Below are 23,730 nucleotides of genomic sequence, written 5' to 3'. Positions count from 1 at the left end.
TGCTGCTGTTTGATCACAGCAGAAAAAAGGTGTCTCCAGCTGACATCACAGAAGAAATATTATTGATCAGTAAATGAGACCTTCAAACTTGTAGTTCCAAGTTGCCTGGGTTAACCATAGACAATCTAGCACTCGCCACCATAACTCAGCTGCCTCTATATGAATGCATATTTGAAGATCCAGTTACTTAATGGAATATCCGTAAGGAAGAGAGAAGCAGCAGTTTCCTTCTGAAGTGTTTATCTGAGGAGCGGAGAACACAAATGAGTGACTAAGAGATGAAATTACCACTCTCCCCTTGTGAGTTCCATTTTGTATTTATCAGAGCCAAGCTGCTCTCTGAAGGCTGAAAGTACCCTTGTATGTTTTTCTCTAGACTCGGATAATTTTCCCCATGAAAATACTCAGTTGAGCCACTTGAGATTGATGAGATGTCTGAGTCTTGTCAGGAAGAGATGTAGCTGCTGTAATTGGTGAACAGAAATTGCAGGGTCTTACTTTGATAAGCAAAGACAGTCCAGGCTGTTGGGGAGAAAAATAATTTCTATAGCTCATTGGCTTTGAATTTTCCTTGTTTCACATTCAGAAGAGGTGTCCTGACAAGGCCTAGGGATGTTTCACCAGTCCCTGTCTTTGCCACAACATTTGCACTAGTATAATGATTAGCACAGGGCCACTTGGCTGTTTCAAATTCTGATCCTTGCAGACATGACCTTTAATTTTAGTGTCTTAGAAGCATTTTCCTCTTCTCTCTCCACAACCCTACACCCACAACCTTTTCTAGCATTCCTACCCACATCCCATATTCAGTATGTCTGCTAGAAGTGGAGTTTGATTTAATTTCTCTCAGGTGGATCAGTTTGTTGGCTTGAATGATTCCCTACCAAAGAGGACCACAAGTCACTCCAGAGAAACACCATTATGATGCAAATGCAAAGCACTTAACACACTTTATCCAAGTGTGGATGTAACTCATTACTGCCCATGGTTAAATTCAGTTCCTCACTCCCTGAGAGGAGTGAGGTAAAGTGGTAAAGATCCAATATTCTCAGAATTCTGAGATTCATTTATCAAGATAATACCTAGTGGCAACAAAAGAGAAATGTCTTAAAAGCCCCAGAGAACCAGCTGCACTGTGGTGCTGTTTAAAGCAGGTGCTAGTCTAAACACACTTGCAAGAAGCAGAATACCTGCAAATAAACTTAAAGCTTTGTGACATATTCTCAGAATATTAGAACTATTATAAATCAAAGCTGTTTTTAAAAAATGTGTAGTTGAAGTCATGCTGCATTAGGGATAATTGTGTACAAAAAGTGTGTGATTATACACTTAATGGCCAGATGCCGTTCTTTTAATACTCTTTCGGTATTGGAAACCATATTTGAACTTGCTATTATATTTTTGCTGCAAGTGGAATTGTTCGACTTGTGCTATATTGCTAGAGCTGGAGCAAAGTTACCTCCTATTGCTCGAGCAAAAGGTGAGTGCCAGATGACTGTGACATGCATGGTGATGAGCACAAAGTTCTGGGTGGACACGGATTTGTAAAACAGGTAAGTGACAGTGTCATCACTTTTCCTACTACAGATACTTCTGTTACTTCTATCTTCAGGAGTTGAAATTATAAAGTAATTTTAAGTAGTTTTGCCATCAAACTTGTCTGCTACCAAATCATTAAGAGGTAAAGAATTCTCAAAGTTGGGAAGAGAGATACATAGCAGTAAAACCAGTGGATGAGTGAAAAAAAAGATTATGCACAGTGAACATATTAAAATTTGTTTAGAGCTGATATAAAGTACACATACACATGCAAGAGACATAATCATGCAATTTTCAAATGCAGTTTAGCTGAATATGTCTCTGAGACGTATCTCAATTATTCCTCTTGCACAGTCTGGTGTATGAGCTTATACTGGAGACTTCAGTTCAGCCTCATTTCCTACAATATGAGAAACCTTACATAGTGCTGCTGTTTAATCTATTTAGTATTATTCTCTTAAGATTTGGCTACCATCCCAGGAAAAGCACATAGATAAGGGAAAAATTTGCAAAATAAGGGTGAAGCCTTGGAGGAGTTAGTTCAAATAAGCTAAATGGGATTGTTTTCTGCAGAAATCTTAGAAAATCCAGTTGCATAAATCCAAGGAATTTTAACATATAGAAATTGTTTTTACTGTAGGTATGATAGTACCACTTGTAAATAAATCCACTGCTAGTTGTTAAATTAGCTGTCTGGATAACAATAGCAATGAAAACACAACCCATAAACACATTATCAGATTGCCTGTATATAGGGCAGTTGCATAGACAGAATCCCTAGGCAATTTGTGTTCTGGTTCTTGGCTCACAATAAAACCCAGACTGACAGACCTTTACTCTGATGTTTTCCCTACTGCAGTCATTCCTGAAGCTTCTTACCCAAACATACTCCAGATCTCCTCAGTGTTGTTCCTTTTACAGTGACTTTCATCTGGAGGGCAAGGAAAGAAAATCCATATTTTTGAACTTTGTGCATATAGACTTGAAAAGATGTGCACTCCAAAATGGCACAGACATTAAATGGCAACTCCAAAGAAAAGTGCTAAACTTCTGTCTAAGGCAAAAGACTTGAGGTAAAATCCCGTAACAAAATCCCAACTTTTTCTTGTAGCTGTTCCCAGAGAAGACAGAATGAAGTATTCTGTATTTTCTGCAAATAAAGAATGGAAAGGAGAAACATGTTTCCTTGTTCTTTTTGAGGTCATATGTCCCATCAGAAATTCCATTTAAACAGGCTACAAGAACCCTGGTGTAATAATCAGGGGAAAATGGAACCTTCAATCATCTTCTTTTCAATCAAACATTTTAATTTGGAAGCAGAAGACTGAAGTATAGGAATATATGGAAACTCATTCTGCTCCTGGATATCAGATAACTAATTCATAAGGGTGCCACATCTGCTATATGCAGGGGGAAGAGGGAGTGTCATAAAGGCAGAGGAAATTAAGTAGCAAATTTCCATGAGTGTCCTCAGATTTCTATCAATCTACATATGTAGTCTTCCTCTGAGCACAGCTTCTGACGTTCAGATCAAAAATAATGGTCAAGAAATGTAAATGAGACTACTTGCATTTATTTTCATCAGCAACAAGTGGTTTTAAATTATCATAGTGTCACTGATGTGCTATGAAAACCTCTGAGACAATCAGGAAGTAACAGGAAGTAATCAGTAAAATGTGGGAGTCTAAAAAGTAAAAAAGAGGACAATTTTAGCAGGGAGTGTGTGAAAATTGACATGAAGCACAATTCTCCCCTCAGATGCTCTCAGTATTGGTATAAAAAGTATCTTATCAAAAGTTTGTTTAATCTACTTGACTACCCCTCAGAGTAGGAATAAGGCTTTCAGGCATGATTAGAGTAACCATACCAACTAGAAAACATACAAACCGAACAAAAAAAATCCAAAATCTGCCTCACTATTTCATTTGGACTTTATTAATAAGCACTGAGAGAAATCAGTCACTCAATAAATGTCAGAAGTAACACTTTGAGTAGAAAAAAAAAAAATGGCAGAACTTGGGATTATTGCATTGGAAGACTTAGATTCTTAGAACCCAAAGACTGAAAAAACCCCCAACAAAAGAGGTTGCCGACTAAAGGAATGTAAGTTAGAATGCAAACAAATGAAGAGTACAAAAACCATAGCATAGCTTCTTCTGTTCTCTTCCATTCTCAGTGCACTGGCCTGTCCGCGGATCTAATCTTTTGGACAGACTTTCAATTCTGACCCTTTAGTTGACTGGAATTTATGAAGACCCAGCATCTGGAAGGCTGGATACTAAACTTGAGGTCTGAACATATCAAAAGGAATAAAAAGGCAGAGCATGAATCTTCAAAACCTATAGCTTCCCAGAAGCTCCTCTAGTCTCCTTGGCACTGACATGAAGGAAGGGCGATATCAGGCATTGACAAGCCAGTGTCATGTACTCAAAGCTTTTAACATCAAACGAGCCTGATGCTCAGGGTAAAGCACAACACGTTCCTAGCAGAGCCCTTGGTGGTTCGTATTGATTGCACTGGAAATGAGGAACAGGGAGAGAAAAATGAAAATAAAATATTAAGTTCGAGGGTACTGACAGCCAATGAGTAAAGAACAAGATTCACACTGACACTTTCATGCGTTTGTCCTGTTTCAGCTTGGTAAGTGCTTACCAGGCCTGCTATATTATCAGTCCATCATGCCACAGTGTGCTAGAGTCAGGATTAAAATGGTGCTTTTTTTTTTTTCAGCTAACACAGCAGAGTCCTTCACCACCCCAGCTATTTAGTAAAATAGGTCACATGGAATTTTAGGCCCTTGAACAAACTCTCTTTTGGTTAAAAAAAAGCCCGAAAAAGCACCTGGAAGCATCCTTAACAGACCTTCCCCCCGCCAGTTTGTTTAATTTCCCTTTCAAATAATTTGAATTTTTTGCCACTCACGAATTGGTAAAATTTTCAGGACCATACTATCATTTTTGTAAGATATAACCTAAAGAAAGCAGATCATGACCCTGTGACTGAGACACTAACCTGGGGTGTAGGAGCCTACTCTTTAGAAGAACAAAAACTAGGTCTGATCATTTGTTTCCAACAGGAATTTCAATCTGAATACTTGTCTGTTTACACAAAGCCAATGCCAGCATTTTCCTGCAGGATTTATCTGATACTAAGCAAAGCAGGAGGAGAGTAAATCCAGTTACAAAAAAGCTGTAAAACATAACCCCCAGGGTTATGCTCTGAGAACATTATCATTTACTTCCCATGTGGGACACGAGTTCTCCCCTCACTCACCACTGACAGTGTTTGTCAGGAGCACAAACTCAGACACAAGAATAGCTTCGGAAAAAATAGAACTGAAGACATAAAAATCATCTTACTTACAGCAACGGAGTTTCAGTGAACAGAAGCATCTGCCTTTGGGCAGACAGCACACATGGAGCTTGTGCGTGGGTGCGATGGCTCACATCAGAAGGGATGAGTGTCTCGATCAGCTGTTTGCTGAGACCATGGGAGCACTTAGACCAGCTTCTTACACACCCCAAAAAGGTGTTGGGAAGAAGCCCCAACGTGTTTCCTAAAGTTGGCTGGATTGTAGTGTTAAGCAGGTGGTCAGTTTGGTCAGTGTTACCTGAAAAAAGACTTAATCCACACATGGTAACCTCACTGCCTTTTATTGAACAGAAAAATATCAGTATCTTAATTTTTAAATAACTTACAAACCATCTCTGGGCAAGAAAATAAATGGATTGCCTGCTATTAATATTCTCATAGCTTCGTGTTTGCGGGAGACAAATTTGGTGATGATAATGCTTCTATAGGGTCAGATTTTATACTTATGGCTTTCAGTATGCTGCACCAATCTTTCTAAAAGCTGCTTGAAAACTTAATATTTCTCAATGAGAAGATGTTATCAAAGGAATAGGTAATTCAAGAAATAGTGGAAAAATCACTTTGAAATATTTGTATCTCATAAAATGTGAGTTTTGAGTGATACATTATTGCACTTGCCTATCTTTGTGAAATGTTAGCCTAATCTCTGATACTAAGCTTATGTACCAATTCCCAGTCTCTGCATAAAACAAATAGCTGTTAAAGCAGAGTAAGATGATGGAATACAACATGTAAAATTCAGTCTAAAAGATTCATAGAGCTGCATATATTAGTCATACTGGTATTCATTTCCTCACAGGTCTTTTTAATGTAAATGTTCTTCTGCATTGTTCTCCTCCTACTATTCTAAATTCTGCAAGAATCAGAAATGTGGGCGCTCCAGAAAGCTTTGGAGAGAGCAGGACATTATTTTAATGGGAAAGGGCTGGCCTAATATTTAGGCCCCACAGTGGCAAAGGCCAAATAATTCTTTGGTGTAAATCTGCTAGTTTACCCACACCTCAGAAGTCTGTCTGCTTCACCCTTAAACAGCTCACACCATTTACTAAAGCTGGAAAGGAACGTGGTAGTTTGCATCTGGTTGCAACAAACCTGTTGCTTTTCTGGGCATTCATCAGAAGAGTAGAAAACTTTTAAAGGTATGATATGGTTGTAATGTATAAACATATATTTTGCTTTTACAACAAATATTCTGTTATGGGATCCATATTGCTTTTAGCACAGATACATTGCTAAAGTAAATTTACTTCGCTTGTGTATTTGAGCTTGTATACCTGAGCACTTTAGTAACATGGGAAAAGTGTTTGGGATAACTGTAGAGGCTTACTGGTTTGGTTACGAATCCTTAATGTCAAGGAAAAGCTTCACATGCACTTTTTAGTAAAAATTATGTTTTTCAGGAGAGGCCAATTGTTTTTTAACACTATCTGCCTGGAAGAATGAAATTCAGCAGCATTATTTTATATCAGATAGCACAATTACTCATGTAGACATCAATTTTTAAAAGTCTACTTCATTTTTACATTATTATTGTACTGCTCTAACTAAACACAGTCTTAAAAGTGCATTTTTTTCCTTTTATTTGCCTTTATTTGTCATTCTTTTCCCCACTTCAATCTTTTTTAATGCTTTCAGTGGAGATAAATGGGTTTCAATATTTATCTGTTCTGTTCCTTTTTTTCTACACAAGGTAATTTGGTCATTCTGCTGGACACCGTGGCACTTGAGTGAGACATGTGAGTCTTACTTCTGCTGTACCCGCACGGGAGGGAACAGCTGCCTTCCTGAGCATCCAGTGGAGCTCATGCTGAAGGACTGGCTTTTCTCAGTCGTGCCCTCTGCTCCTTACTTTTCCTCTTCTTTCCAGTCATGGTATAAGCAAGACTCACACTTATTTTCATGTTTCAGATCTGCAAATAGTCCTGACTTTTTATTTTCCTGTGTAATGTGCCTTGGAAGCATTTAGGGATCTCAGATTTGAATTTTTTTAATGGCTTTTCCTTGGACTTTTTTTTTTTTAACCTTTGTAACCAACCTTTTGTCAAACTATTATAATAACAACCAGGATGAGGACATGTATTTGATCTGTACAGCATAATAGCATATCTTTATACAGTCTAACTTGTTTTTTTTTTTTTCACCTGCCTTGCACCTTGTGCAATGTCATCATTCAGCTGCTTTTGGAGATACAGGCAATAGCTTCTTTACTTGCCTCTATAAATATCATTCATCTCATGCAATTTAATGTTTTTCCATTTAAAACAATATACTCAAGTGGTTTGTGGTGTTACCTTTTTAATACCAGTGTTTCTGGAGTGCCTCAGAGTTTTCTCCTGTTCTATGAATGTGAAACCCTTGCAGCCCTCATGGGATGGGCTGGCCATGTCTTGGAACCCTCCAGGTGTGAAAGGGCCCCAGCTCTGTGTGCAGAGAGGGAAGCATGTGGTGGCTGTGTTCCTGTCAAAGGAGGCATTTGGGGTGGCATGGGCACACTCCCCGCTTTCTCTGGAGCTGTGGTGTAAGGGGCTGGTTGAAATGGGCTGGTGTTGGAAACATAGCTGCTGTTTTAGGGTGACCAATGGAACTTGGCTGAAAATAACTCTATTTTCAAGTTCAAGCACCTAAATTATCTTGATATTTTGGAAATTTTGAGCAGAACCTAGTCTGTTTAAGATATTCAAGTCCTTTTCTTCCCTTCAGAAGAATACTCTGTTCCTGTAATAATACCTCAAACACTTTAATTATCATGCATTCTACTGCTGCAGTTTACCATGACAATAGGATTACCATGCATTTGCTTACACATTTCTTAAAACCCAGCCCTAAAAATTCCCACTTCAGCATGCCATCAGAAAGGAGCATGCCATCAGTGCTTCTCTTTTTAAAGTCCCAATGTGCATCCAGTCTTTGACATCCAGTGTCACTTCCCAATGGTAGTAAGAAGATGGGGAGTATGTTTAGTCAAATCTTATCACTTTCCTTTCTGTGGTCCTGTTCTACATTGTCTCTGGTGTTTGCTATTATTATTAACTGATATTTGCTTCCAGAGGCCCCATTTAGCTCTGCTGGAAATTGCTTGCTGCAGTTATTGCTGTTGCCAAACAGTTGTGATACAACTCCTCTCATGAGCCCATTCAAAGTTTATCAAAATCAAGAGATTGATGGCTTTACTGTACTGACCTATTTCATACAAAGCTGATTTTGTATATTTAATGTGTAATTCTCCAGGGTTCAGAGAGGGAGCAGCATAACTTCCTTCCTGCAAGCCTTAGCTCAGGCCAGCTTTCCTGCAAGAAGGATTTGCTTATGATGGGTACCTGATGGGAACGCAAAGTACATTTAACACCTTCTTTTTTCTGTCAGAAAAGGATTTGCTTAGACATAAGCCAAGATGCCTTAAACTGGTGAATAATTAACTCCCTCACATTCAGCACAATCATTATAAATCCACAAGGTTTGTTTTGGGGATTGAAGCAAGGAAGCTTCTATCATCTGCTGGTCACACGGCTCTATTCCTGCTGTCCTTAAGGAGATCAGTGTTTGAAAAAGATAATGAACAGCCTCACACATCAAGGCAAGAATGTTCTTGAAAAACCTTTTTGTCACACACATAAAAATACTTGTTCTGTGTTTCAGTACTTGTAGCCAGTCAGGTTAAATATGTCTAGCATCATTCTGCTTCAAATAGGATTTGATGTATGAACTTAAATTAAAATAATATTTATGGAAAAATATTCCATGCTGATGTTTGACTTTTTCTTTTAATGGATTTTAACCAGTAGAACAGAAATACATGCTGTGTTTTACACATGTGTGTTGGGGGCTAGGATTTTTCCTTTTGTTTCTTTCTCTCATGGAATTTTGTCCCATCTGTTGCTAAGAAACAATAACTAACTACATGTAAGAGAACAAAAGATGTGGCTGGAAGGAGGAGGGGGAAAGGTGCAGCTGGATACTCTCTTACCTTGGGGGGTTTTCTCTTCGGAAGGGCAAAGATACCTCGAGAGTTTGGCCGGGTGGTGAGGGGCTTGGCTCAGCTCCTCTCCCTCTCTTGCTCTTGGCATTGGAGCAGGCACAGCCGGTCTGTGGTCACTGCCTGGAGGATTCGCTGCTGCTACAGAGCTTTTGTCCTCCCATTGCTTCTCCTACTGTGGGTGAGCCTTTGCTCGTTAGCACAGCTGTGGCACTGGGACCTTAGTAACACCTGATCCGACAGGAAGGGACCCTCACCATCTGTTCAGGTGCCTCAGGGGAAAAACTTGGGACCTCAACCCTCTCCCTCTTCCTGGAGGGCGCCTCTGCCTGGCTGCGTGCAGCAGCTGCTACGGAGGAGCCCAGCTACCGCTGCCAAGCCCCGCTGCTTTCTGCCATTGACTCAGGCTTCTTTGCTACACTCTAACCCACAACCCCGGCCTGCCCGGCACCCTGAGCTCCTGCTGCAGCTGCGGAGTTTCTGATACATTTCCTCTGCTACTCTGGGGTCTGCTCGTTCCTGCTCCCGCAGCTGCCGGCTGCAGCCCGTTCCGCCACCCACTCGCCTGCCCCGGCCACCTGAGGGAGACGCAGCCGAACTCGCGCCACAGCGCCTCCTGCAGGCGCGGGGGAATCATCGCCCCCCTGCCCAGCCGGGAGCCAGCAGCGCCCCTGCCGGCCGTGAGCGGAACTGCACCGAGGGGAAAGGGCCCGCGGCCGAGAGGGGCTGGTGCTGGGTTCTGGTTCTGTTTGCTGCTGCTGCCGTTGTTGTTGTTTGTTTGCCTTGTTATACATACTAGTAAAGAACTGTTATTCCTTTTCCTATATCTTTGCCTGAAAGCTCCTTAATTTCAAAGTTATGATAATTCGGAGGGAAGGGCATCATATTTTTTCCATTCCAAGGGAGGTTCCTGCCTTCCTTGGCAGACACCTGTCTTTCAAACCAAGGCAATGTGTAAAAATCAACCCAAGTCCTTCCATGTATTGCCAAAGTACTTTTGTATTTTTCAGACTGAATTCTTCCAGGTGATCTTTCTAATAGTTTCATCTATTTCTGTTGCTCTGGGAACACAACTATTTTATAATACGCAATTGTAAAAGGACAGAGTGGAGTTTTATGTTGGACACTTGACAAATAAAGATTTTCTTTTGTTTATTTTAAATTCTAACCACTTTTCCATCAACTAATCAATTGTGCAAATTCCCTTGGGATCTAAAAGCTAAATCTTTTTTGGCTCATATCTGACAGCCTGGAATAAAAGTATTGCAATTGCAGCTTACTGTCAGTTACACTTGATGAAACTAACACGAAATGAGTGTAAAATTGATTGGGAATCAGCATCCAGACAACAGTATGTACAGACCAATAGTTTAGTTTCAAACAGGAAGAAGGTATCGACTGGGTTTTACAAAGTTTGCCCTGGGCCAGTATTTTTATTACTAACTTGGATGATGGAATACAGAAGATTATTTTAGGTCTGAAGATGATCCCAGGCAGTCAGGTGTGGCAAAGATGCTGAAGGACTAGGATTCAAACCAATAGGGATATGGGAAAGAGATCTGAAAAAAACAGAAGCAATTCAATAACAAACCATGAAAGATGGTACATCGGAATAATCACCTGCATAACTGGAGGCACTTAACAGTTTTGAAAAAAACAATCTGGCATTGATATCATATGAAAAACTGAAGATGAATCAACAGTGTTTTAAAACAGCAAGCACCAGCCCAGAAACAGGAACAGGATAGGTTGGTAAGATGAGGAAAATAATTGTGCTGCGCCATGCTCTATTAACAATATATTTTCTGTGTCACTGTATCTCATTCTGAGCACCTTACTTGAAAGGAACAGAAAAGTGGACCAAGGGATGAAGCACAATCTTGAGCATGGTAGAGCAATGGTAGAAAATGTCACATAAGGAAGGGGACATTTCTAGCCTGAGATAGCAAAGACTAAGATGAGATATTGTAAAAAATACCTTCCTTTCAAAAAGGAAGGGAATATTCTGTTCTCTGTATTCAGCAGGGCTCAAATGCAAAGAATGTGCCTCAGCTGTAGCAAGGGAGAGTTAAATTAAGCATCTGGGAAAATGCTTAAAATTAAGATGCTCTGCAATAGGTTGCCTGGGACAACTGTGAAATCTCTAGTGCTGGAAATTCATTAGACGCACTACAAAGTTCTCCATTTTCTTATCATCATGGGTTTGTGGATTCTAACTCTGGTATTGCACAGACCTATTACATGGTGCCAAACAAGGATGAAATCTTCTGCAAATAGGGTCAAACATTTCTGTAGTTTTGGTTGTTCATACACAGGGCCTTAAAGCCTCAGGCATTCAAAGAAGGTAAAAGAGTGAAGGGCAGGGATAGAGCTGTGAATAAGGAAGTTAAAATCCTGGCAGATTAAAGGGATTGTTTTTTTAGAGATGCTAAAATATCACAACACTTGCTGTTTACCCTTTGGATCTATGCTGCAATCTGAGGAGGTGTAAGCTCTGTTTGACACCTTCTCAGCTGATGGGGCATTCAGAACTCTCCGTGTGCTTCACTTGCTTTTCCTCCTGACTTGCTCTGTGTGGTATATATACCATGGTATATTTGGCTAACAGAAGAATTTGATGAACTAAGAAAAAAATAAATTGAAAGAAAAAAAGAGAGAGAAGGGTCTTACAGGTGTGGACTGAGAGCAGAACGCTGAGGGAAAGAACAAGCTGGCACAAGCAATCAGCACAGAGCAAAATCTACCCTTGCAAAACTGCAGGAAGTTTCATGGAAAATGTGTTAGACTTTTTTCAGCTCAGGAAATGAATGACTACGAAACAATTCTTACCGATAATAATCTGGGTACCTTCAATTTTAAATTGGTCTTCCTTAGAAGTAGATATTATTTTGTAGACCAAAAAATGGTTCCTGGGCAATAACTTAGTGCAGAGCACAGCACTGCATGAATAGAATTAGCATTTGCACAGTTGGTGGTAAAGGCAAAGCAAAAAGCTAGTCACATTTCTATGGATTATTTTGTAAAGTGAAATTAATTCTTGTGGAAAAATGTTAAAGAATCCAGAAGCAAAGTCTCCATTGATTTCAGTAGAGCAGAATCCATTCCTGAGCGAGAACTCAGCCAAATCCAATGTGTAGAGCCAAAGTGCAATGGGTTGCCTGCTGAAAGAGTAATACCCCTGCCTAGGAGCCTAGGGCAGACAGACTGACTGACCTTTTCAGTCCTTGCCATCTCAAATAAGACTGCCAACAATAATGATACCCAGAGATCAAAATACTCATCTGCTTTGTATGAGGGTGAGAAAAGCAGCTGTCTGGATGCTATTTACAAAGAAATGTGTTTAACTTATAGCTAAGTATTTGCCCAAATGCAATAGTTCAGAGGAAGGGCTGTCACTTTCTCTCGGTAGAGGTGTTGAATTCGTTATTTCATGCAAGAACCGCACTGTCATTGTACTGTGAACAGAGAGCTGAAGAACCTTCACCCAGCAAATTACAGATATATTCACTGAGATGGGCCAGAAACTAGTAAGGCCTGATTTGGAATGGCATCCAGAGGCATCTTCCACAGAAAATTATTCTTTGAATCTCTGAACAGCATTCTCTCTGTCTACTTCTGGCCCTGGGCACTAAATGCAGACCACAGGACACCCAGAGGTTAATAGCCAGCAATTGCTGCTACTGCAGGACTAAGGACTCTTCTGGGCACTACTCAGTGTCTCCCTGACCATTGCAGAAACGAGACAATGGTGATTGCAGCCTTTTGAATGCTAACAAACTTAGCACAGCACCCACTTCTCAGACCTCAGCTCATTCTTTATTTGAACTGTGGCTACTCACTAATAAGACCAGACCTCTTTGATGAGCTGGAGAAATTACTCGATGTAAACTTGAGTTAGGATAAAGAGGAGAATTTCAGCAGCTCCAAGCAGTACATGTCAAGGTTATGTAAGGTCATTTTCATTTTTTCTCATATGCATCTTTTTTTTAAAGATATCAAAAAGCAAGGTTAAGTTTTCTCAGATAAGACAATCAGAAAACACTGACAGTGTTCTATGGCCTTAAAAGAGGGAATAGCTTTGAAAAACATTTCAAAAGATAACATGTGAAAACTAAGCCATCTTGTCTCTTTGGGAGCTTCTGCATGTACCTAACAGGAAACCCATTTGAGTCCAGAAACTGCACCCTTGCTTGGAAACAGTTGATTCTGCCTTTCATCAAATTCCCCCTTTATAGAAAGCTAGGCAGCCTGTGGAAAATAATATTTAATTTAAAACTTATCTCATTATTATGCCTCTCAAAATCTTTGCAAATTTATATTTATTCTATTATCACAAATAATTTCAAACAATGAAAACGGAAGGCATATATTAGAGTTAAACTATAGAAAAACAAAATATAACATAGTGTATCTATTCCACAAGGTTGTTCTTAGACTAACTTATGCTCTTAAAAGTCTGCAGTGATGTGGTTTTTGTCTGGTTTGACATAAAACAGGTCTATAAACACAGGCTATATCAAAAAGCTTCTGCCTACTTGGACCTGAAGTGTCATTCTTTGTGTTTACAGTTTCTCTTTAATCTAATAAAAAAATAAAAGACTGTGTTGGTCCACCTTGAGCAATGGCTTTAATTTTCCTGGTGAAACGTGACCTTTTAAGCAATAAGTAGAGTATTTTGTAGAGATTGTTGCCAATAGATGTTTGGAAGATAAGGAGTAGGAAAGGGATTGTATTCTTATTTCCTGGATTAAGCAAAAAACTACTGTGAACATTCTCAAACAGACACATTGTACTTGTGTATTTGGCAGTATTTTCTGCCCAGGGGAAATAAAACACTTGGTGATTCTCCACAGCTTGTACATGAAATTGGATGAAATAACTACTACTTCTTGAAGAATCTAGGAAATGACTGTATTAGCACAGTGTTAGTAACCTAGATCAAAACAACAGAAGATGCCAACTGTATTGCTTGGAAATGCTGACCCTTCTCTCAGCTAAGGCTCTCTGAGCTTCTGTTCCCAGCGTGGGGACATCGGCGGGTCACACAAACAGTTCCACTTCCACAGCTGTTGGAGAGGAGTCATCCAAAAAATTTAATACCCTTCACCTCCAGAGAAACTTTATTCAAATATAATGTTAATCAAGAAGCTCTTTTCCCAAGCTGACCTTTTCCTCTAGATTAATTCAGTCAGAGAAATGGAGCTGGTTTGTCTTTCATGCCTAGTCCAACCTTCCCTTTGTTCTGCAATTTGTAAATGTGTCAAATATAATTAAAACTGACAGAGGCCAAGGTTAAATCAAACAAAATCTAAACATTGTTTGTGTTATTTGGTTGATGCAAAGCTTTTACCATAAAAGGCTTTTAGATAAATGAATTTGGCTATTAGAGTGCTGCAGCACTGAAACTTTGCTCCAACTGTTTGAACTTTTCAGGGACACTGTCAGGTCAGCTTAGATTCAAAACTTAATACATGGCTGGGGTTCTGAAATTGCCTAAGGGAATTGGATACCTGACTTCTATCATAAGTCAGTCTGTGGTGGAAGTTAATTGACTTCCAGCAGGAATTAAATGCCTTTGAAGAACCTGTTCATGTCCTTGCAAAAAGATGCCCACGTCCTTCATGGAGATAAATGAGTGTAACTACTTTCACACCTACATACCAGCAAAGCATCTGACGGACACATTTTACAAAACCTAAACTATCAAGAAAACCCTAGGACCTACCTCTACTTATTTGATTGTATTTTGATTAGCACCAGATATTTTCTTTCAATGTGCAATGATTATACTGTCCAATAATGATATTATTAAGATGTGGCATAACTATAAGACTAAATTTCAGCAGATTACTCCATTAAGGGCTTTCAGTTTCAGCCTACCAGGCTGCAACCTGCAGTTTAACCCACTAATTTTAAAGTGACCTTTTAAAGTGCAGATTCAGAATCTCAATGCATCCAAGGTTTTCCCCCAAGCATTTTTGCCTTAAAAACCCCACCCCCATATCTCAACAGCCACCATAAAAATTCATGGCAGGCAATAGAGAAGCTCAGTACTTTTGAAAAGAGGTTTCTGTCTTGTTGACTGAGATTATAGTGTTAAGCAATATAACATAAAAATTTACACAGCTTTGAAAATAGATCTTTGACTATCTTATTTAATTCTTCATTGCTGCTTAAAAAAGCAATGCAAGAAATGTGATATCATCTGTACTTTTATTGCAACTTACTTTTCACACAGGGTGGGCATTTGTCACTCCTATGTTAAATTCTCCTCTTTTTTTGGTACGTGTAAGTTTGTATCTCCACTTGTTTTGAGAATTTAATAACTTGATACTACATTATGAACAGAGCTTTTGGGGATTTCTCTCTTCAATGCCTTTAGAAAAAACAACTGTAGTAGTACTATGGGACTGTAGTCAGAAATTTCTCTCTGATCTTAAAAGTCTTATTTATTTATCCACAGATATTCTCTAACTATTCTACTGGTCTCCTTGGCAAAGCTACCTCATTCAGTGTTGAGCATGGCTGCCATAAGGGGAACTCAGTGACAAAGTCAGAGGTCTCTTAGGGACAGGATGACATCATGGTACAAGATGGCACAGGGACAGAATATGCCCGTCCTTCATCTCTGGCAATTGACATCTGAATAGAGATGATTAGTGCAGCTATTTCCTCATTATCTTCAGTGGACATGAAATCCAACCACAAGTGCAGAGATCTTGCACCTGGCAGGCTTGGCTCATGAGGAAGGCAGTGCTTGAGCGAGCAGAAGGTCAGGGCCGATCAGTGAAAACAGAGCTAATGTGCACCGAAGATCCCTCACAGCCTTGTCAAGTCTCTTTTAAAAAGACTATTTATTAGTCCCTTGCTTTCATAACCATAGATGTTTTCAGATCTACTGAAAATAGCTGACAAAGATTCCTCCATGGTGATGAGAAACCAAGGCTGGTTACCAGAAAGAATGGAACAGAGCAACACCACTGTATCATGTCTTCAAACCGTCTGAAAACCCTCCTAATGATTGCTGAAGCAATGGGTTAAGTCCTATAGTATTTCTGCTAGTGGGCAGAGGAATGCATGGGTAACAATGAGATCTTAGGGGATCTTAATGAGGTCTTACAGGCAGTGAACTGAGGTGTTTCTGAATGAATTTGGAAAGAAGGCTTCAGAGCAGTACTTTCCTCTTTTTATAGCCAAGTATTTTTATTCAGTGAGATTGAGACAAAGAAGGCCTTGGGATAAAAAAAAAAGAAAAAGAAGTGTAACAATGTAATGGATCTTGGGTATTATAATTTCATCTAAAATAACTCAGTGGCAATTTTTGCTAATACACAACCCCCCCAAAAAACCAAATAAGACCACTTTTCTCTCGGATGCTGGGGTTTGGAAGCTGATTCAGATTTTACATGGATGCAAATATGAAGGGATGCTGTTAAGACTATTCCACTGCTGCACAGCTGAGTTGATGGATATCAAAATTTGGACTAATGACTTCAGCTTGAAGCTTTTCTTGTAACTAAGGACAGCAGGATTTGACTTTAAATCAGGATTTTTACCCCTAATAATGTCAAAAGAGATTGCAATTTTTTCTCTAGTTAAGTACATTTGTTGAATATCTGGGGTTAGCTTATTATATGAAAAGATTCCAAGCTTGTGTTTTCAAATTCAAATATTGATAAAATGAGTATCAAAGTGTTATTCTACAGTATTATAAACCTAGGTAAAAGAATTTTTGGCCAGAATGAAGAAAAAGGCTATGATATTAATTTCTAATACAAATTAAACTGAAGAGGCTATCTGCCTTGTTCTGTATGAGAGAACTACATAATGGTGTTCTAAATTCCTTAAAATTGCAGTATTCTGAAAGGCTTTCCGACTGTGAGAAAACATTTAGTCCTGATGCATACACTATTCTTTTCAGGGGATCAGGTCCTTGGTGACCAATTTTGCTTATTTACACTCTCATATATTGTTTAGCTTTAATGCATTGCATATTTAGAGAAGAATCAGGAATTCAGTCCAGTCTTCCTTAAATTCTTGCTAGACTTTATATTAATTTAATCCTTTATTTCTCCAGCTACCTAATACAAAGGATGATTTCACTGTTATTAAAGAGCACTTCTTTTCCTGTTTTCATATTCTTCTAACTTGTTGTTATTCTTCTCATTGAAATTTCCTTTCTAGTCATAATGAACACTCAGAGCATTTCATTGAGAAAAACGGGCAGTTAAAGCATTCTCTCTTTCCCTAATCAAGACTCTGTCATTATTATCACTGAAAGCCAGAGAAACAAGTGAAGAATGACAGAGTTACATGAAAGAGAAAAAGGACACTGCCAAAGTGATTCGGTGGTCACAGTCATTTACAATGACACTCTGGATGCTGGTATGGCAATCTAATTGCACACTAAAGCCTGTTGTGTAAACTCAGTTACTAGTTGCATTTCACAATGCTGATGCTTCAGTCACAATTGAGGCGAATACGAACAGAAATTTTGAAAGTCTTTGATTGCTATTGTGGAAAAACTCATACCACTCATCAGTATGTCAATTTTCAATTTAATTTGACTTTTTTGAAACAGAAAGACACAGTGATTCAATTCTAGAAGAAGAAGTGTCCTTGAAAAAAATCATGTTTTGCAAATGAAGAAAATAAAACAAAAGTAGGATAAACTTTTATTCTATCACTTTTGACAGTATCCTCTTATAGGAAAGACTAAATAAATTCTAAAGGCAAAATTCTCTCCTCATTCACAATATAATAGCTCCAGAATATACCTACCACCTTTCATACTATTTTCTATCAAATTAGATCTGCAATATCACAAAGGCTGATTCATCTTTTGGACTCAGATAAGTTACTTCCAGGAAACAGGCATGATGAGAGTAAGACAGAAAGCTCCAAACACTCTCTGAATTAAGAATATTTTCAGTAGACACACTTGGTTTCTTCCCATCCCACAGATTTCTTATCCTGACATCTGTATTTCACATAAATGGAGAAGAAAAGAACAGGACATGGAAATTTTATCTGAAGACTAAATTAAAATCCTCCTGCAGTAACTTGCGTGAGGAGCAGAATGATGGGGAAGAAGAAAGGCTGGGACTGGTGCAATGCAAAAGCATTAAGTGACAGCCCCCAAAAAAGTCAAGAGGTCTTCCATCAGGAGGTATGCTCTTCACATGATCCCACCCTCTGGTGGCACTCTCTCCCTAGCTATTTCACTTGAATCATGTTGTTTCAATATGTGTTGAAATGGTTCGTACTGTTTCACTGTTATTACTGTTATTATTTTACCTATCCACACTTGTCTCTGCCAGTCTGTTATTCATAATTGCTAGAGCTCCAACCCCACCAGAGAATCCGTTTTGCTTTGAATTAGAGCTCATTTGCCTTGGATACCCATTAGCAGTTTCTGACAGCTGTTTCTGCATGATGGCCAGTGAGACTTTATTGGAGGCCAGGAAGTCTTTCATGGAGATCATCTCTCCTGACAGACGGCGTCCGTCCGTGTCACTCTCATTGACAACGTCAGTCTCGATGGAGATGTTTCTCCGGCTGCGCACATTTCCTGGCATTACTACATTCCTCCGTGAATGAAATAATCTTCTTTGGCATCTGTGGCAGCACTTGCAGGCCAACTTCTTTAATATCCAGTTTATGGACTGCTTGATGACAATAGAGATCACATTAAATAAGGAATAGATGCAGCATACCCCCATGAGTATGAAGACAAAGTTGCCAAAGCGGTAAAGACCTTGGCTCTCATACCTGATGTTCTGGCTACTGACCAGATCACCAAAACCAATGGTGCTGAAGGCCACAAAGCAGAAGTAAAGTGAGTCAAAGTAACTCCACCCTTCAATCGGTGTGTACATTGCAGAGGCACAGCAGGAAATGATGAGGGATGCTACACATAAAATCAGCATAACATAGTACACGGAGGGCTTCCAGCCCGCCAGGCTGTCCACCTCAGAGGTCCCTGAGCCCCTCCGGCCGTTGTGAGGGAGAACCCCTTTCCTCCTCAGCTGTCTTTCGTGGCAGGACTTCATGACGTAAGCTATGACAGTGATCAAGCGCTCCAGGAACAGGTTAAAGAACAAAATGGTCCCTGCACATCCTATAAGGCCGTAAAATATCAGAAAAATTTTGCCTCCAACGGTGGCGGGGGTGGTCATACCAAACCCTGGAAGACAAAACAGAACAGTTGAAAAAATAAACCTGTAGGTACCATGTTAGGACTTTCATCACATGCAAGACTGATGAACTGGTAGCAAATCCCTGTGGTACAGCTCAAAAACGTGGTTTTTTGAGAAAAAACCATTCTCCCCAGCTGTTACCGACTTGTGCTTGACTATGTCTGAGCTGTAAGGGGAAGGAAAGCAGGCCAGCATTTCCTCCAGAATCAGAATGAAACAAAAAGCAGAATAAAACACACGGGAAGGAAAAGAGTTTAGAGGAGGTCTGAATTTTGGTCTGGTTGCTAGGTTCACACTTTCCCTCTTTGTGCTTTGGATCACTTCCAGGCTTTGGGGTTATCACAGCTGCTTTGTTCTCTCTGATGCTGTTCTGCACCATGGATCTGTCCCAGGGGTGGCTCTTGCCTTCCAGAGATCCATCTGCACCCAGCCTTTGGAACACAAGGTGAAATTTCTCTGAGGCTCACTTGACTCCTGCTGTTAGTGCAGGTTGCATATCACCCAGCACTCACCCCTCACTGTAGCCTGACCATGGAAGCCCAGGCTGGGAGCACACACCAGATGATGTAGCCCCTGACAGGATCAACAGCCCCTCATGAGAGTCCCAGTAGGAGTTAAATATGCCCTGCATCTGACCCTGCTGTCTGTCACCCGCTGTCAACTCCTTTTTAAATCAGCATTGCTGAAGTTTTTCTATTTCTCTCTGTCCCACTCCACAGTTCAAGTCTGCACATGGATCTTATCAAAAGTCCTCTCTGGTCTGATTCCCTGTTATGGGATTTCTCAGGCCAGAGGTGCTTCAGTCTAGTCTCAAATATTTCCCATCCTAAAGCCTGAAAATAGTAATTTTGTTTTGGTTAAAGCTGTTGATAAGACAATCTTGCTTTAATAAGATATTACTAAAGAATAAAAAGATGTCCAGAATATCGTTGAGAAAATTGGAGCAACACTCATGACAAAACTTTGCTGTTGTTTTATTAGGATTATTAAATGATTACATAAATGACCAACTGAGCAAAACCAGGGTTTTTTTGAGGAGACAGAAAAGTCACAAGAAACACTGGGGGTTTTTTTCTTATGCTTTGTAACTATGACATGCCAATTATGAAATAAAAATGTTGGGCTCTGAGAAGTAAAGGAAAATGTAGTCAGTATGATACACTTGTACTTCAAAGACAAGACAAGAGCAGTGTGAAAAGACCATGTTTCCAACAGTGCTGAACTGCACCCCTCTTCCCTTCACTGGCAACCTGCTTCCAGCACAGATTCCTCTCTAGCACTGGTCCTGCCTCACACTGTGAAGTGACAGCCCTCACCCTCACCCTTCCAGCTCGACCCCCACTAACAGCTCCAAGCGTGGGCTCTCCAAGGTCACTGCACTTTTGTCTGCATCCACAATCAGACACCAAGTGGTCCTACAGGAGGCTCCAGCCTCCTCCTTAAATTTCTGTGCTAGAGAGAGCTGGACTGCGGCTCTGTGGTGTGCCAAACAACACAAGTGAAAAACCACACAGACAAAACCTTCTTTGTGACAAGAACTTTTTCCTGCTGTTGCCTTTGGCACACAAATATTTTCTCTCGCTTTCCACCCTCCTTTTCTGGTCCATGACCTGATCCCCCTATAATTCTAGATTTAATGCTTATTTTCTGTGCAGGCTGGCTTATATGCAAGTCATGACCTCCACCCTGTGGACAGACACATAAAAATCAAGGGACAAGAGGAATCTCTCAGCAGCTGGTGAGATCTGCCCAAAGCAGCTGTGGGGAGGGAAGTGAGGGGCTGCTGTGTCTCTGGGCCGCTACGTCCCTTGAAGAAGAGAAGCAGCTGCAGGCTGGGCAGAGATGGAAACGTGGGGAGTCCCTGGCCCAGGGTGAACAGCATTAGGGACTGGCAGGCATCTCCCACAGCATAAAGCAAATTCTATGGGAAGAGAAATGCAGTTAAGGCTCACACTCCCAGGGTGATTTTATGCCTTTGCGTTGCTTCCCACAGATCCCTCTCAGGATCCTACCACTGGCATCATGGCCAGAGCCTGAAGTCCTCAGGCTCGTTTTTTTAGTTGACTGGATTTTGTTGCTAGGTCTGTTCTGTAACCCACTAGCAAAGGCTTTACAAAGGTGCTCAATAGGCATTCCAGGGAATTATGGTGAACCATGAGTAAATGACTTAGCGAGCAATTAGGGCACCAATGTGACTCATAGAGCACAACAGCGACAGAGCAAGAAGTTACACTGCAGACTGGGAAGCAAATACGGAATGAAATGATGAAATCATATAAAAGAGGAAGTAAAAGCAGTGGCTGACACTTGGAGAGTATTTGAGAATACAAAATTGCTTCTTGTGATGAAGAAAAAAAACAGGACACAACTGCAGGAAAAAAAAGGCAGATGATTTTATGGTATGAGAGAATGCTGATTAAGTTTAGTGAAGATTATTTTACAAGTTGGGTGACATTTCTTGAAAGCACTGTTTCAAGTAGCAATTGAGATTATAGTTAATCAGGTGGAAATCAGATCATTCTGAGTTGGGAAAATATAATGTTTTTAAGGTACTAAAAGGTGTTTCAATCAATTTGTTAGACATGTCTGCAGATACAGCATTGGATTATCACCACTGATACAAATGCATGACAAATCCTAGCTTCACCAGCCCAGCAATGAAGGCAGCATTCTTAGTAAAAATTTCAGGATCCTATTTTGAAATCAGTATAATACTGATTTGCCTGTGTCCCATGATCCATTGACTACTATAAACTAGTGTGATCTTTCCTAATATTCAGCTGAACTGGTCAAGAACATTCCTTATAACTTCAATTTTCCTCCAAATATTGTGGGTTTGCTTTTTTTTGGATTAATATTCTTATTAGTTCTGAATTTCTCTGTAGCAGATGTACTTTTTCAGAGGTTGGAGGAAATTTAAACTCCAAGTAGAGTCAATAAAAGTTTTCTACACACTGCACATCTCCTATGGGAAAAAAAAATTTTAGGTTTTGTTTTGGCAGCAAAATTTCTATTATGAAGTCTGTTACTGCAAAGCACTCTAAAATTCACCTGTGTGTTTCGGTTATATTGTGTAGATATTCCAAAAGGATACAGTTATGTAAAAAAACAACTAAAAAGTGAAATCACATTGACAGCATAATATAATCATGCTTCATTTTTTCTTGAAGTAAGTACTGGGTATTAACGGAAAAAAGCAAGCAGCTGCAATTCTTATCAATAGGCAGTTTGATAAGAAGGACTGAGGTCCAACAGGAAGTTCTCCTAAAGCAGAATCATCCAACAGACAGCAAACAGTGAATAACATCAAACAAATATTAATCTCAATCTAACAGTAAAAAGATTATCTTGAAATCTAACAAGAGGAAACAGGCATCAACTGCTTATTCCAGGCCAATATTAGGTAATTTCATCTCTTCTGTTGTGAACTGCTCCAGTGCTACCAACTTCTGTAAGTGTTTCTCCTGGATCATTACCCATACTCATCTCCCTCTGCCTGGTGACACATGGTTTGGCATTTTATGTTTTAATTCTGGATGTCCTGACATTCACAGGTTACATTATTTAAGACTTCAGTTTACATTTCCAGGTGCACCTGGTGCCATGAAAAAGAATGAGAAATAGTTCATCAGTCCTAATGCCTCATGAATGAAGCCTGGGGTGCCCCATATAGCGTGTGTGTAGGGAGACTGGGACAGACATATTGATTTCACAGTTAATTTTAGATTGGGTCTTCCTATTGTTCTGCAAAACATCTCTCTTTTCTGAGAGGTCTCATTTCCTTTTTGAATGTGTGCAGTTCACTCTTCCTGCCCTTCCCACAAAGAGGAAGTAGGTAGAAAGAGGGGGCAACACTATAGCAACAGTGATGAGTCATTGTGATGTTAGAAATATAGATATTAACACAAAACAGCGTTCCAGTTTAGCCTACAGTCAGAGCTCTTTGTGATGTTGTGTCTGTATTCCTAATGTATTTTAGGTTTATTTCTTTTTCTCTGTCAGTTCTGTTTAGACACTCACTGGGGAAATGATGAATTTTCAGTGAAATAGACACTGGATAATAATTGAAGTTCATGATAGGTGTGAATCAAGCTAAATAGGACAAACAATTTCAACCACAATGAAAAAAATCAAGAAAATAGTAATTAGTAAAGAGAAATAGAGGAAGTCTTAGATACCTGCAGAGATGACCCTTCTTTTCTCAAACACATTCTGTACTGAACTATCTACATAAGGATGTTTTGTGCTTCTAAAAGAGACAGAAGAAACAACTCTAACAGAAGCTGTATTTCAAAGACTTCATTGAGAAAATGTCCTGTACTTTGCACTTTTCCAACACTGTGCAGACACCAATAATTTGGCAAAATTCACTTCTGCCCTGATAACCTACTCTGGTGCTCTCTGAGCAGGATAAGTAGTCCTAATAAAACTACTTCTGCTGGAGTAATTCTTACCTGTAGGGACTTTTGTAGGAACAGCTAAAGGACTCTCAAATCTTGTAACATCACTGCAAGCTTGTAAAATTGTCCTGTTCCAGAAAGGAAGGAGGACATTAAGTCCTTCTTTCCAGAAAGAGAAGAAAAAGACTAATTTCTTCCACTGTATGAGAGGAGATGTCCATGGAAGCAGGCATGGGGCTGTCACAGC

At 39.8% G+C, this 23,730-nt stretch overlaps 1 protein-coding gene across 2 annotated transcripts in view; it reads right to left on the bottom strand.

Annotated features, from left to right (window-relative positions):
* Window positions 1-17,543: 17,543 nt before the first annotated feature.
* LOC121673263 (potassium channel subfamily K member 13-like) overlaps window positions 17,544-23,730 on the bottom strand; it is a 49,893-nt gene continuing 43,706 nt past the window's right edge. For both annotated transcript variants that reach the window (XM_042046425.1, XM_042046426.1), the window contains one exon: window positions 17,544-19,070. In XM_042046425.1, coding sequence (XP_041902359.1) covers window positions 18,178-19,070 — 893 coding nt within the window. In that variant the 3' untranslated portion in view covers window positions 17,544-18,177. The remainder of the gene's footprint in view (window positions 19,071-23,730) is intronic.

The sequence above is a fragment of the Corvus kubaryi genome, unplaced genomic scaffold, assembly GCF_017639235.1.
Source record: "Corvus kubaryi isolate FWS band 111438036 unplaced genomic scaffold, C.kubaryi_AGA036_p1.0 65301, whole genome shotgun sequence".
Taxonomy (NCBI): domain Eukaryota; kingdom Metazoa; phylum Chordata; class Aves; order Passeriformes; family Corvidae; genus Corvus; species Corvus kubaryi.
Note: the sequence above shows the minus strand (reverse complement) of the source record. Positions and strands in the feature narration are given on the sequence as shown.